A 13,912-nucleotide genomic window follows, 5' to 3' on the forward strand; every position below is an offset into this window, starting at 1 on the left:
TTAAGGACTTATTAATGTGTTATTTGTCACTTCAGTTTTGAGTGTGAATGAGCTGCAGAGCAATGTATGCATTTTTTGAGAAGTGTGGAACTAAGAGGAAAGTGACGACCAACTTCTGTGTTTTTTAACAGCGGCATCACATTGGAGATCGTAGCCTTTCCTTATGTAACATGTTTCTGGATGAAATGGCTAAGCAAGCTCGAAATCTTATCACAGATATTTGCACAGAACAATGTACGCTGAGTGATCAGGTGAGTATCTTTTTTTTGTCTCCTTTCATTCCTTTTTGAGGCTTGCTAGTTAGTTTGACTTGGTGAAGTGTTATGGCTCTGTTTCCTTTTGACCTTTTTTCCTCTGAACTGAGGAATTTCTCTGTTTATAAAAGTGGTAAGTGGTTTGAAGACAGCATTTTATATTAAATTGTGTAGTTAGTAATCAAATGAGATGATCTTTGTGTCATGAAGTCTCCACCTATGTGTAAGCTTATTTTTTATCTCATTGCTACTGTGAAGTTGGGTTTTAACCGTGGGGGGTGATTTCTTTCCCTCCACAGTTGTTGCCAAAGCATTGTGCCAAAACCATCAGTCAAGCAGTGAACAAAAAATCAAAAAAACAGACGGGAAAGAAAGGAGAACCTGAAAGGGAGAAACCAGGAGTAGAAAGCATGAGAAAAAACAGATTGGTTGTGACAAAGTAAGCTGCCTCTCCTGTTCCTTTCACCACGATTCCCAAGTCAAAACTTGTGATTTTCACTTCTTGCTTACATTCTTTCAATAAAATTGACTGTAAACACAGTAACTTCCTAGTTTGTGAACATATGGTACTCATACCTTGTACAGAGACGGAAATTTCTTACTTAGAGTGGTAGGAATGTATAACTCTTAGTAATCAGTCTGGCTGTTTCCTTTCTTGAGCAGAAAGGGTGTGTTCACGTGCTCTAGTTAGGTTTCCTGTAGTCGTATCAACTGAGGAAGTGTGAGTCCCAAGGCGTGGATGGCATTTTTTGGTTCTGCCTTGCTTAACACTGTTAGCTGGATACTGTATAGATTGGACTGAAAGATCATGCTGCTTAAAGTCAGTTTGCTGCCTTTATCTGCTGGGATGGGGAGGCTTTCTTATTAGTAGCTACAGGAAAACAGAAAACACTAGCGAACTAGAAAAAAATCAAGACCCATTGGAAAGAGAGGGAAAGATGAATAAATCCAGCTTGGGGATGTAAGAGGTGATAGGGGAGGAAAAGCAGCAAGGTAGGAAATCATTGCTAGGATAAGATCACGAGGTAAGATTGTAGAGATTGAAGTAAAAGGAGGAAAGGAGCTATGTGAGAGGACAAGAGGTATTCAGTGTTGTGTCTGGAAATGGCTAAATGCACACATGCTGCTGAGACAGAATTACAGTTGAAACAACCAAGCATCAGAGCTGCAATTGTGTAGAGAAGTTGAGAGAAGAGGGCTGTAGCTGATCTTGAGGCATCTTCCATCTGTGTATGCTTCTTATGATGATATGTTACATTAAATATATTTTTAATTTCTTACTGACTTCTTAAAGCCTGGACAAACTGCACACTGCACTTTCCGAGCTCTGCTTCTCAATCAATTACGTTCCAAACATGGTGGTTTGGGAGCACACGTTTACCCCAAGAGAATATTTAACGTCTCACCTGGAAATCCGCTTTACCAAGTAAGAAATAATGTAAAGATAAATGTATTCATAAAGAGGATAAGTCGGTCTTGGTTTGATATTACAAGCATTGGATGCTTACTACATAAGTTTTTAAAGGTAGATTGCGAAGCTCTGAAGTCATATTCTCACTGAAGTTACACTTAAATTTGTGGAGACTTCAATATATTGAAATGAATGTCATCTACTGAATAGAATGATGCTGCATTCCTAGTCCTGTCTGTTTTGGTAAAAGTTGGTGATATCTACTCTTAGGTATTTATAGTCTTGCTACAATTTTTTTTTGCGCAGTATATAGCATTGTTTCAATTATTTGGGCTTACTGGTCTGCTGGAAGGGAAATCTGAATATCAGAACTCAGTAGCAGACAAAGATAACAGAAAATTTTTAATTACTGTGATTCTTAAAGTAAAAAAACAAAAAACAAACAAAAAAAACAACCAACAAACCTTGTCACTTGCTACGCTCATCTGTTCTTACCTTTACCTTCACATCATTATTTCCAGAAGGGTTGTAATCTTAAATATTAAAATGATTAATGAACAGTTTTTTATCTGCATCTTTGCTTAACCCTTCTAAGAAAGGCATGTAATTCCTTTTGTTTTTGAAAGGTCAATCGTTGGAATGACTATGTATAATCAAGCAACACAGGAGATTGCAAAGCCTTCAGAGCTGTTAACCAGCGTAAGAGCCTATATGACAGTGCTCCAGTCAATAGAAAACTATGTACAGATTGATATTACCCGAGTATTTAACAACGTTCTGCTTCAGCAAACCCAGCATTTAGATAGTCATGGTGAGCCAACCATTACCAGTCTGTACACAAATTGGTAAGTAACTGGGATGAACACTTGTTATGAGCTTTGGATGTCATTACTGTTTAATTAAAAAAAATCTAGCATTGGTGAGCTGTTTTTTGAAATTGTTAAATTCCAGACTCCTTATGTTTACTGTTCTTGATTCCTGTTAAAAAACATTTAAACTGTAGAATAAGATGTAGATATCAGCTCAACGGTGAAAGTAAAACTGAAGTCTACAGGCTTTGCTGTTCCTTTATCGCACAAGTGTATTGCATCTTTGTAGAGATATCTACGAATGTATGCCTTCATCTTAAAATTTTCTCCCTTTCTGATAAGGTATTTGGAAACATTGCTAAGGCAAGTCAGCAATGGTCACATAGCCTATTTTCCAGCTATGAAGGCATTTGTGAATTTGCCAACAGAAAACGAATTAACATTTAATGCTGAGGAATACTCTGACATATCAGGTAAACTTTGCTCGATGTTCCTATGAACGTTTGTGAGGGATAAATGTAGCTTCAGTGACTGGAATTGCAGTAACTCTTAAAGCATTTTATCTTAGACTGTTCTTGTTAACTTTCAGAGTATTTTCATTTATTTTTATTTCTGCTGTCTCTGTGCCTTGAAGTAGCTCATTTTACTTTTTGTTTTAAAAAAAAAAATTAAAACTGAAATAGGAGTATCGCGTGTCAGTGACTGCTGCTGCAGTTGTGTTACAGTGCAAGTTATCAAATCTGAAATGCAGTTTGAGCTAAAAGATTGTTGTAATTAAAACAATAATAGTTCGTATGTTATGAGCATCAAATAACTGAGGAAGGAATGTTTGAAGAACAGTTAATTTTATTTCTCAGAAATGAGAGCCCTTTCTGAACTCCTGGGACCATATGGCATGAAGTTCCTAAGTGAAAGTCTGATGTGGCACATTTCTTCGCAGGTTGCTGAGCTTAAGGTAATCCTGGGGATCTCATGGGTGGAAAGAAGGGTGGATTTGTGTTTCAGCTTCCCGTAGGATGTTTAATAGCTGTTTGCGTGCTATCCTTATGAAGTGACTGCGTGACACAAATGGTAAAGCTGTGCATTTGTATTTTATTGTGTATTACACTTGCACGTGTAGTACATCTATATACCACACTGTTCAGCAGCTGAGTGGGCAGGACTTTATGCAGGCTCTGTTAATTTACTGTAATGAGTTTTCTGTAGCTATTTGTGTGCTGCTTTATTAAAAATGCACAGTCAGTACTTAGAAGCAACTTTGACTTTTTCTTCATCAGCCATTATGAGCATACCAGGCCTTTAGAAGTATAGTTTTCTGCTACGTGTCTGGTTACCTCTTCAAGCGTCTTGTTCTATCTGTAAACACGGTGAATTTTAGTGCTGCTGAGTTGCTTAGAACATTTGGAGCCCAAAAAGATGTGAAACCTTATATCGATTGAGAGGGGATGCTCATGTTTTCCCAGATACCACAGGAGGGATGCAGGTACCCTGACCCAAGTGATCAATACTAAGCTGGGTGGGCTTGTTGATTCTTTGTGCCCGTTCCAGCTGTTGAGTTTTAGAATGAGATTTGCCAGGTGAGAAAACTGGGAATTGAGGGTTAAATTTCATCACTCCTGACAATGCACAGTGACATCTGTCACATTTCAAGTAAAACAGAAGGCCACTGGAGAGATTTTTGGTTGCTTCTGTCTTCATCCGTTTATTATTGTCCTATTTCCTTAAAATCAGCATATTTGTTATTGTAGCTCTGTGGTTTAAAAAAAAAAAAAAAAAACAATTTTAAATTGTTTCTGAGATTGTTTTCTGATACTGTTAAGGATAAGCAAAACATAAGGTGGATCCACGTGCACATGACTGCATATTTGGAGGAAAAAAGCAATAAAATGTTCATCTGCTTGGCTCAGATACGGTTGGCCTTGCCGAGAGCACTGAGAAACATCTGTGTTTGGGGATAAGAAGCACCAAGAGAATAGGAATGGGGAATTTATTAAGAGTAGGATTCAACGTGCTTGCTTTTGCTTCCCAGACCAGGTGTTGGTTTTGTATCTGGAGTTAAAACGAGAGGGGGTTATAAGTTGGCCTCAGTTAACTGTTTGAACTGTATTCCTGCCTGTCCCTTTTAAATTTTAAACCAATATGCTGGTTATTTTTGTGAAGCTGAGAGCTTGACTCAGTAGCAGCGTGTGGGCTATTGCCTTCGGTCTTGCATTCTGTAGAGCTTTGAGGAGTTTAAATTCAAATGTCATGTGTCTGCCAGATTCTCATACATCAATTGATTTAAAATTGCCCAGCTTGATTTCGATGTAAACTGGTGATCTGTTCTGCTTTCTGGCTTTCAGCATAGGAATTTGTTTTTTGGCTTTGTGCATACACTCTTGCAATTTCCTGGAAGCAAGGTTAGTTTGCTGCATCTTTTATAGCTTATTTCATAGGATTATAGAATTGCTTTTCTTCCTTTGCTTCTCAGTGAAAACAAGAAAATGGGAAGAAATATCCTAAGTCATACATTTATCTTATTAACCTATCAGAATAGGTTATATAGCTATATAGGTAATATAGCTGACCTGAATCTTTGCTTCTCTTTAGAAACTTGTGGTGGAGAATGTTGAAGTTCTGACACAAATGCGGACCAGCTTCGACAAGCCAGACCAGATGGCAGCACTCTTCAAAAGATTATCATGTGGGTAACTAGCAAGGTCCTTACTAAAGAATGTAGAATTGTTTCTATTCTTATCTTTGTAAACACCTTCAAAATGAATATTTCTGTATGAAGTTGACAGAATCACAGAAGCATAGAATGGTTTGGGTTGGAAGGGACCTTTAATATCTTCTAGTTCCAACCCCCTGCTACAGGCAGGGACACCTCCCACTAGACCAGGTTGCTTACAGCTCCATCCAGACTGGCTTTGAATGCTTCCAGAGAGAGGGCATTCACAGCCTCACTGGGCAACCTGTTCCAGAATCTCACCACCCTCACAGTAAAGAGAGTGATGAGATGTATGCTACTTTTTCTGGATGTGAAATGATTGCTGCTTTTTCCATGTGTGAACTCATAAGCTGATGGACCTTTTCAAATCAATCCAGTCCTTCTCTGCTACAGACAAAATGAGATTTCAGTATGGGTGCTATGTGATGAGCTTTTAGCATTATTTTTTCATCAGGGCTGATAATATGCATCTGTAACAACAGTAATCTGAGTGAATACATAGATGTAAGTAGGAAGCACAATTTTCTTGATACGTATCTTTCTGATGACTTTGTTGTTACATTATTTGAAAGGATTTTTACAATATAATTAGCAGTTATTTTTAACAAATAATAGTTACAGTGATATGTTTTGGCCTCAAGAAAACACAGCTCTAGTGTTAGCACTGAATACCATTATCTGTGTGTAACAGCTTGGTTTGTGGAATGGCTTACAGGGAATGTCTTCAGGAAATCTCATCATCAACTCAGATATAAAAACCTGCTTAAGCTCATTTATTTTGGCTCTTAAACGCCTATGCTTCAATATCATGCTATTTCCAGTATTTTGATTTTTTTTTTCTTCTTTATTTCATATTTCTTGTTGGATTGAGCTTGTAAACTTGAGTAGGCTTTTGTTTACTGTTGTTTTTGTTTCTCTTCAGCTGTTGACAGTGTTTTGAAGAGAATGACAATTATTGGCGTCATCTTGTCTTTTCGGTCTTTGGCACAGGAGGCACTTAGAGATGTAAGAAATAAATGAATGTTTTTTGAATAATTTTTACTAAATGTAATAGAATAAGAAGAATTCATACATACAGTTTAGAAAAGGTTTACATGTGGTTAAAATAATTCTAACTGAACCTTGAATTTCAAGTTCTAGGAAAGAAGTACTTTTTGAGTACTGCTTAGAGAAATATTGCACTAAAACCATCCGTTTGTAGTTGCAGCATGCCTCCTGGTGTTCTTAGTATGTTTTAAAGCCTGCTTTCAGTTTGTTTACTGACAGCTTGATTTTATTGGGCTTTAGTTTCTGAAGTCCATAAGCTAATTAATATACGTAAAATGAGTCATTCAAAAAAAATAAATGCAGTAAAATAATGGTATTGTGTAACTGATGGTGAGCTTTGGAAATGTTTTGTCCTCATTTTGTGTTTGTGTCTCTTAGGTCTTATCCTACCACATTCCTTTCCTTGTAAGTTCCATTGAGGACTTCAAAGATCACATTCCAAGAGAGACTGACATGAAGGTAATGTGAGGCCCAAAGGGTAATAGAGTCATTTTTGGAGCTTACTGAAAATATGCAAGGGGCAAGACTTTCTTTCTTCTTATGAAAAATGTTGAAACCAAAGAACAGTGGTTTTTTTTTTTTTCCAAAGAGCTAAGTAATTATCCTTCTGCAGCCTTCTTATGTTCTGGGGAAAAAAAGACCGATGGAAGTGCACAAGTCCCTTTCTACCTGTTTTTACATCTGAGATCTTTTGTGATGAGAATTAAAGAAAAAGGTTTATCAAGTGCTAAAATATGACTAAGCAATAAAGGGAAGAGTGCTGCTTTGCTTCATAGTATGTGCAATGCAATTTGTGTAACTGGGTGTTTAAAAGATCATGTGCGTGGTTAGAGCTGTGTGTTTGTTATGTCTACAAGCCTGATTTTTGCCCTGAGTAGAAAATTCTTCCACATCTCATTTTAGACATGTTTGAGAAGAATTGGTGCCATGAATTAGATGCCTCGCTTCTGGATGGTAGAGTATTTTCATTCAGAACCCCTTGTCTGTGCATCACATGGTTTCTGGCCCTAGATGCACAGTAGCTGCAACCTAAATGTTTGTTGGTTTTTTATTCTTTTGTTCTAGCTTGGAGCCTGTGAAGGCTTGCAGTTTCCTTAATAGTACTGTGGTGGTACAGAAAATGTATAGTGGCTGTATGTTGCACAGCTCTTCATTCACACATGTAGAAACAACTTTTTGAAAACTGCTCTTGAGCCACATGGGTTTTTGGAGGGCTGCAATATGTTGTTATTCCTGAACCTGAAGGCTGTATTTTGCCATTGGTTCTTGCTGCAAAAAAAGTTTACGTGTTTGATAGAAAGTATTAAACAATAATAAAAAATCCTTCTCCTTTCTAAGAAGTATATTACAAGAACAGTTAGAAGCTTGCCTCTAAGGCAAACATCATCAGTTCAGAAAACACAGTTTAGCAGTCTGTCTGAAACTGTCTGAGGTTGTGTGACAAATGCACGTACTGAAATCACACGTGAAACTTTCTGAAACTTCTGATGCTGTTTTAACTGTCTATAAGTATTTGAGGTCCAGGAAACTCTGAAATTCTGTGGAAATGCAATGGAAAATACATTTCAGGGATGCTGGTTTACGATAATTACATTGAAATGATGCAAGTTGCCTTAGCTCTTAGCAAGAAAAGCCTTTTACCTTTCTAGAGAAAAATTCTCACCTGTGGTTGCAAAGAAAATGGTTGGTCACCAGTGTCATGTTCCATTACTGAATTTGAAGAATCAGCTTGTGGAAAAGATGAGGAGTCACTGCTGGCTTGTGCCTGATCTTTTCAGTTAGGCAGCTTATGACGTCTGGTGTCAAAGCACTGCTGAGAAATTGGATGGAATAAAGGCTGCAACAGTAATAAATCCTTGAGGACAGTCTTTTACCATTGACATTTTAAAGCTGATTATATTAGATCACCTTTAACATCTAAATAGATCCATAAGTTCGTGTCAGTAGATATGAGAAAGGCATGGTGTTTGCTGCTTCTGTTTTTTAAGTCCCTGCAGTAATTTGCAGTCACTGGTATATTTGAGTGGCAGAAAAGCTGTCTTCTCCTAAATGAAACCATACTGAGGTCTGTGCCCCAGATCATACACCACATAGCACCAGCTAGTTGCCCCTGCTTTATGTACTGTTTGGCTGCTGGCCTTTTCTGGGGCCGTCTATACTTCCCTTGTGATTCTCATGACGTGCCTATTTTGTGTACCTTTTTCTAGTTCAAAGTGTGTGAAATAGCACAAGGGCTATGGTGCAGTCTATGCTGCTGTTAGCACGGTATGAAGCTGAGATGTTGCATCTTGGTGGTGTGGGCTGCTGATGTGTAGTCTTCTTTAAGAAGTCAGCACAAGTTTGCAAGGGTGATGTTGGAGGACTGTGAGTGCAGAAGTAGCCAAACCTGTGTAGTCCTTTCTGTAGTGCCTTCTGGGAATACTGGGAACTCTGGCATATACTACCCCAGAACTTTGCCAGAGCTTTGTCTTGAAAACAGCTTGTTCATGTGGCCAGAACTAGGAGCCTGCTAACAATTAAGCCCTGTAGACAGTGAGCAGTTCGTTGTTTGAACTTTCTCCCCAGTCTTGTCATGTACAGAATTTACGAGTCTCTGTACAACAGAATAGAAAATTGCATAATTTAAAATACAGTAACTTAGTAATATTCTGTATACTGACTTTGCTGTAGGATATAGCTTTAATTTGTTAATGAAACATATACTTGATGTGAAATATTTAAAACTTAAAATTTGCGAAGAGTGATAGAATGAAGAGAATGAAGATTTGGTTTGCCTTTATTTTTAGTATTGCAAACTCTGCTATTGGAGTCAGGCTTACGCTTGTTCCAGTGTTAATAGTTAACTTAATTGTTGTGAACCAGCTCCCATCTCTGTAATTCCTTGAATGCAGCTCTGTACTCAAGCCGTTGTGTGTCTGCTGACAACAAAGCACCGTGCAGACAAAGTAGTGTCTTTACTGTATCGGGACTTGCCTTCAGGTAGCTGAGCTGCACCACCAAAGTAAGGTGGTAAGCACAGTACCACCTTCTGCAGCCAGCCAACTCTGTAGGAGTTTGAGAGAGCAGTTGCGTATATGACATGTCACCTGCATTTCCACAGGCTCCTTTTGTACAAGCCTACCTTTAGAGAGATTCATTTGAATTACACCTTCAAGTGTTTAATTCCACGTGTAAATTAGGGAAAGAGAGAAATACAGGATTACATAGGCAACAGTATAAAATGTAGCCTGAGCCAAGCTTGAAAATGGACTAGATTGAAAGGCATTCTTAGCTCCTCCAAGCTTTGGGATCACTTATTTGGAACCTGTATCAAATTTGTATGTTGTAAGATGCCTGCCTTTCTCTGATACTTTTGTCTGAAAGTGCAGTATTTGTGGATGCTGGTTGTCTCTGGTGGAGACCATGTGTTAGTTTTTTCTTGTTGAACAGAAAAAAGAAGTAGAAATGACAAATTGAAAGTCAGGATGTTTGTTCTGGAGGTCACGTAGAAAATATACAAGCTTTGTTTGGCTTGAGAGAAAGAAATGATAACTGAGCACACAAAGTTCTGACCGCTCTGCTCAGAGTAAGAGGTGGAGAAAAAACGAGAGAAGAAAATGTAGAGGTTCTTTATCTAGTTTCAGCTAAGTCTCCAAAGTCTTTTAATGTCTCAAACCAATATAAACATTTTAAACTTGTCAGCCTAACTGTGCTTCATCAAGTTTACACAAAAGCATTCAGTTATCTTGTAATTGCCTTTATTCTGATCCTCATCAGGTGGCAATGAATGTATATGAACTGTCATCAGCTGCTGGATTGCCTTGTGAGATCGATCCTGCCCTGGTTGTAGCACTGTCCTCCCAAAAATCAGGTAAGAATTTACCGTTTTAAAAATGTAATGGAAAAGAGTTTTTTGCAAATGATTAAGACCGCCAAGGCATGGGTATGTTGTAAGTACTGGTAGAAGGCTTTATATATCTTGGATCCTTTGTATTCCTTTGAACTCCATAAATTGCCTGAAGAATGCGAATGCTTTGTGCAGACTGCCCAGAATACACTCAGCATCTTGAGAATCTTTTCAACTGCATATAAATTGTTTGCTTGACCTAGGAAAGGATAATGGGTAGATGCTGAAGGAGTCTAATGGCTAATGGTTAAAAACTGCTGTACTTTAAGGACATTGGAAATAGGATTCTGTTGTGAACAGCTATAGACAGCTGTAACAAATCTGTGTAATTAATTTGGACATTAGAAGCTGAAATGCCAGCTAAACACATTTGATGAATTTCACAACACTGTTACTGATCTGTAATACAGATGCTAACGTGCAGCTTACAAGGGGAAACATGTAGACCAAACATACTGATGCCCTCACATGTGTAGCACTTCCTGGCACTTCAATGCACCACTGAAGCTTTTCAGTTTTGTTTACCCTGGCAGTTTTGAAGGCATGAATTAAGTTTCTGAAGTGCTTTCTGACAGTCTTAAGTCTTCCTGTCCCTGGAAGTGTTCAAGGCCAGGTTGGATGGAAGCCTGGCAACCTGATGTAGTACAGGATCTAGTGGTTGGCAGCCTTGCCTGGGGCAGGGGGCTGGAACTTGATGATCCCTGAGATCCTTTCCAACCCAAGCCATCCTGTGATTCCTTACCGAGCTTTCTATGCCTCTTTTTTTTTTTTTTTTTTTTACCCCTGTGTGTAATGGATTGTTGAAGTTATAATCAGAACTGTTGTAGGTGTTAACCTGTTTCTTTTTTCTTGCTCTACTACTAGCTATTTGGCAAAAGAAAATACAATTTCAAGAGGCAGTTTTAATACTAACAGGCACAATATATTTGTATTCTTAAAATACAAATGTGTATTTGTTCATGTGTACGGTGTGTTGATACACGTAGTTGTTTATTAGAAAGACACCTAGTATCTGCAGTAGCATTTTAAATAGTTTTTGTTGAGGTGCAGCTATGAAGTGTTTAAGCTGTGTGAACAGGGCAGGGAATTTCTGTATGTTTTCATGACTGGCTATGATCTGGTATTAAAAAGCTTATTTTTTGTTTTCAGAAAACATTAGTCCAGAGGAAGAATACAAAATTGCTTGCCTTCTCATGGTCTTCGTGGCAGTCTCCTTGCCGACTTTGGCTAGCAATGTGATGTCTCAGTATAGCCCTGCCATTGAAGGTAAATGTCAGCAAAATGTATGCCCTGAATGCTTTCTTCATAACAATCCTGGGAGTTTTTTTCAGTAGTTCTGCTGCAAGTATTTACTTGTGTTTCTTAGTGAACAAAAGTTAGAAATCCGGAAGACATCCAGAATAGTTTTTCTGAGAACTACTTCATAAAGCATTTACCTAACTCTTTTGAGATGACTTCCAATGAAGGAATCTTTTGCTTGAGATTTTGAGAGCAGTTCATTTGCTGGAGGGGGCAGTCTCGTACTAGCGTGTGAAATTGGTAGAGAGCATATTCTGTGTTAATTAGGGCACAATGTATAGATGTTTCAGTAATGGCTTTATTGGCCTTTGTGCTGCTCATACATAGTAGCTTTTCTGTTCCTAATGTGCTATTCATCTTACTAACCATAAACTTTTGGAGACGGAATCCGGAAGGTATGAGCTGTGAACAGAACTGTAACCTACAGAATAGTTTAGCTTAGAGAGAGTACTTTGCCTCAAGGAAATTCTTTGCTTGTAATCCACCAAAAAAAAAGGTTCTTTCAGACAAAATTAAGTTGAAAAAGAATGACTGAGAAAACTGCTCCAATACACACAAGAGTCACCTTTCAGCTGTTTAAGCTATTTCCATTATGTTGTATAGCTTGCATAAAGGACTGTTTATTCTGCATGCATTTACCAGCTACAGAGAGAGATTCTTTTTCTATTTCCTAAGTTGCTTTGTTTTAAATCAGGTCAGATTTAACTTGCACAGAGTCTAATATGATTTCTGAACATTTAAAGTACGAGGAAAAGACCAAAAATTCTGGTAGTCTAGTCATTTAAGTGAGTGTGTGGTATGCAAATCCCTTTTTCCAAAGATCTTCCCTTTCCAAGATTGCTGTTTTAAATGAGGTTAATAATTTTGTACTTAGATGTTTGAATTACCTTCTTGATAGGGAAACATCTTCAATTTTAAAAGATCAGGGGTTTGTTAACTCTAATTTTAAACAGATTGTGTAGCCCTTTGCCTGTTGTGAAAAAGTTAGATAAATCTCTGATGTAATGAGTAGAACTTGAACATTGATTTGAAAGGTCAAATATTTGAGGCTAACAGCTTGTTCTGATGAACAGTGAGAACAATTTGTATCCTACAGGATACAACAGGGTTGTTCTGTGTTATGTGCTCTGTCTCTGCCGCTCTGTTTTTTCAGTCATGATGGCTGAATGAAAAACTCAGAATATGTTGAAGGACTATGAAGTGATTGTTGGGGCAGGCAGAGACACTTGTTTGTGAGAGGACAGGCTGGTTCTCCAAACGTCATCCAAATTAACTTGCTTATATGTGTTCAAGGCCACTTTTCTTAAGTATTTATAAAAAGAGATCAACTGGAAGCACTTTCTGATACGAGTTTTTTCCTTCAATAGCCTTTTACCTGCTGTGGTCTCAAAAAGTATACTACTTGCCACGGGGACTGTAGCACAGGTTTTTAATGGTGACTATATTTGCTTATTAATTAATAAGGTATGTCTATGAGACGCACCTACCCTCTGAAAACTTGATCCTTCGATCCTGAATCAGGCAAGCGAGATGTTGCTGCTCCCAGATTTTCTCTAGCAGGTTGGAGCTCGTGCAGTTTGCCTCTCCCAAGCTCCCTTCTCTTCCGAGGATCGTCTTTGTCCTCAGGCTGCTGGCAGTCTGAAACAATAGATGAGGATTATCTTCTGTCTGTTTTATATGATGCAGCCAAAATATTCTACTTTCTATTATTTAATTCAGTAACTCTTAACCTGAAGCCAGGCAAAGCCTCTTTCATAAGTGGTTTCTTAAGTTAATAAGATCTCATAAAACTGTGACTGGAGAGGAATTGTATCTAGAACTCAAATAAGCCTGTATTAAGAGTTGCTACTGATTTTATGAGCTGTGGTCTCTGTATTATGTAATTCTTTACTGTGTGGACTCTTTCTTTATTAAGAGGAAAATAGTCTGGCAAAAGGAATATATAAAATATGTTCACTCTACAAAAATAACAAACAGAATAGACCTTGTCAGTTCTGCCTTAGCTGTGTTTTTTTTTTTTCTGTTCTGCCCCTTACTGTAGAACATCTGACTTGAGACACTTAATATAGATGCTATTTCCAGAATGAGAACTTAATAAATGCTGCTTTTTACGAAGTAAATTCTCTGGCTAACTCTGAATTTTACCATCAACAGGTCACAGTTTTGAAGGAGTTTCAGCTTTCTAATCTGGCAAGAAATTTGTCCAAAATGCAGACAGTTCTTGGACAAGTTCAGCAACGTCTGTGCTCCCTCTGTCTTCTTCAAGATCGAGGCAGTTTCTTCCACTAGTTTCAGATACAGGCTTGGGCTCTAACAGACTTCTCTTTTTGCTTGATTTTTGTTCCCCCTAAGAAATCTGAACTTAGTCATATTCCAGAACAGAGCACTAGTTTGTGCCTAGAGACTAGACTAGAATAGCAGGCTACAGAGACCAGGCCTGTCCTGAAAGCGTGAAACCTGCCACGTGTCGGAAGCCTGCAGCTTCTCAGTTGAATT

At 38.1% G+C, this 13,912-nt stretch overlaps 1 protein-coding gene and 1 long non-coding RNA gene across 7 annotated transcripts in view; one reads left to right on the plus strand and one right to left on the minus strand.

The window, feature by feature from the left end:
• The window catches only part of NCKAP1 (NCK associated protein 1), a 66,965-nt gene that overhangs the window by 48,168 nt on the left and 4,885 nt on the right, over positions 1-13,912 (plus strand). For all 6 annotated transcript variants that reach the window (XM_085228143.1, XM_010713335.4, XM_085228141.1 and 3 more), the window contains 11 exons: positions 132-251; positions 554-693; positions 1,549-1,680; positions 2,292-2,510; positions 2,817-2,947; positions 3,332-3,429; positions 5,064-5,157; positions 6,107-6,189; positions 6,610-6,690; positions 9,988-10,081; positions 11,267-11,383. In XM_085228143.1, coding sequence (XP_085084269.1) covers positions 132-251; positions 554-693; positions 1,549-1,680; positions 2,292-2,510; positions 2,817-2,947; positions 3,332-3,429; positions 5,064-5,157; positions 6,107-6,189; positions 6,610-6,690; positions 9,988-10,081; positions 11,267-11,383 — 1,309 coding nt within the window. The remainder of the gene's footprint in view (positions 1-131; positions 252-553; positions 694-1,548; positions 1,681-2,291; positions 2,511-2,816; positions 2,948-3,331; positions 3,430-5,063; positions 5,158-6,106; positions 6,190-6,609; positions 6,691-9,987; positions 10,082-11,266; positions 11,384-13,912) is intronic.
• Positions 12,185-13,912, minus strand: part of LOC146543927 (uncharacterized) — a 69,308-nt gene continuing 67,580 nt past the window's right edge. Inside the window, exon 5 of the long non-coding RNA XR_014884367.1 lies at positions 12,185-13,054. This is a non-coding gene — a long non-coding RNA (uncharacterized LOC146543927). The remainder of the gene's footprint in view (positions 13,055-13,912) is intronic.

The sequence above is a fragment of the Meleagris gallopavo genome, chromosome 7, assembly GCF_905368555.1.
Source record: "Meleagris gallopavo chromosome 7, MGAL_WU_HG_1.1, whole genome shotgun sequence".
NCBI lineage: Eukaryota > Metazoa > Chordata > Aves > Galliformes > Phasianidae > Meleagris > Meleagris gallopavo.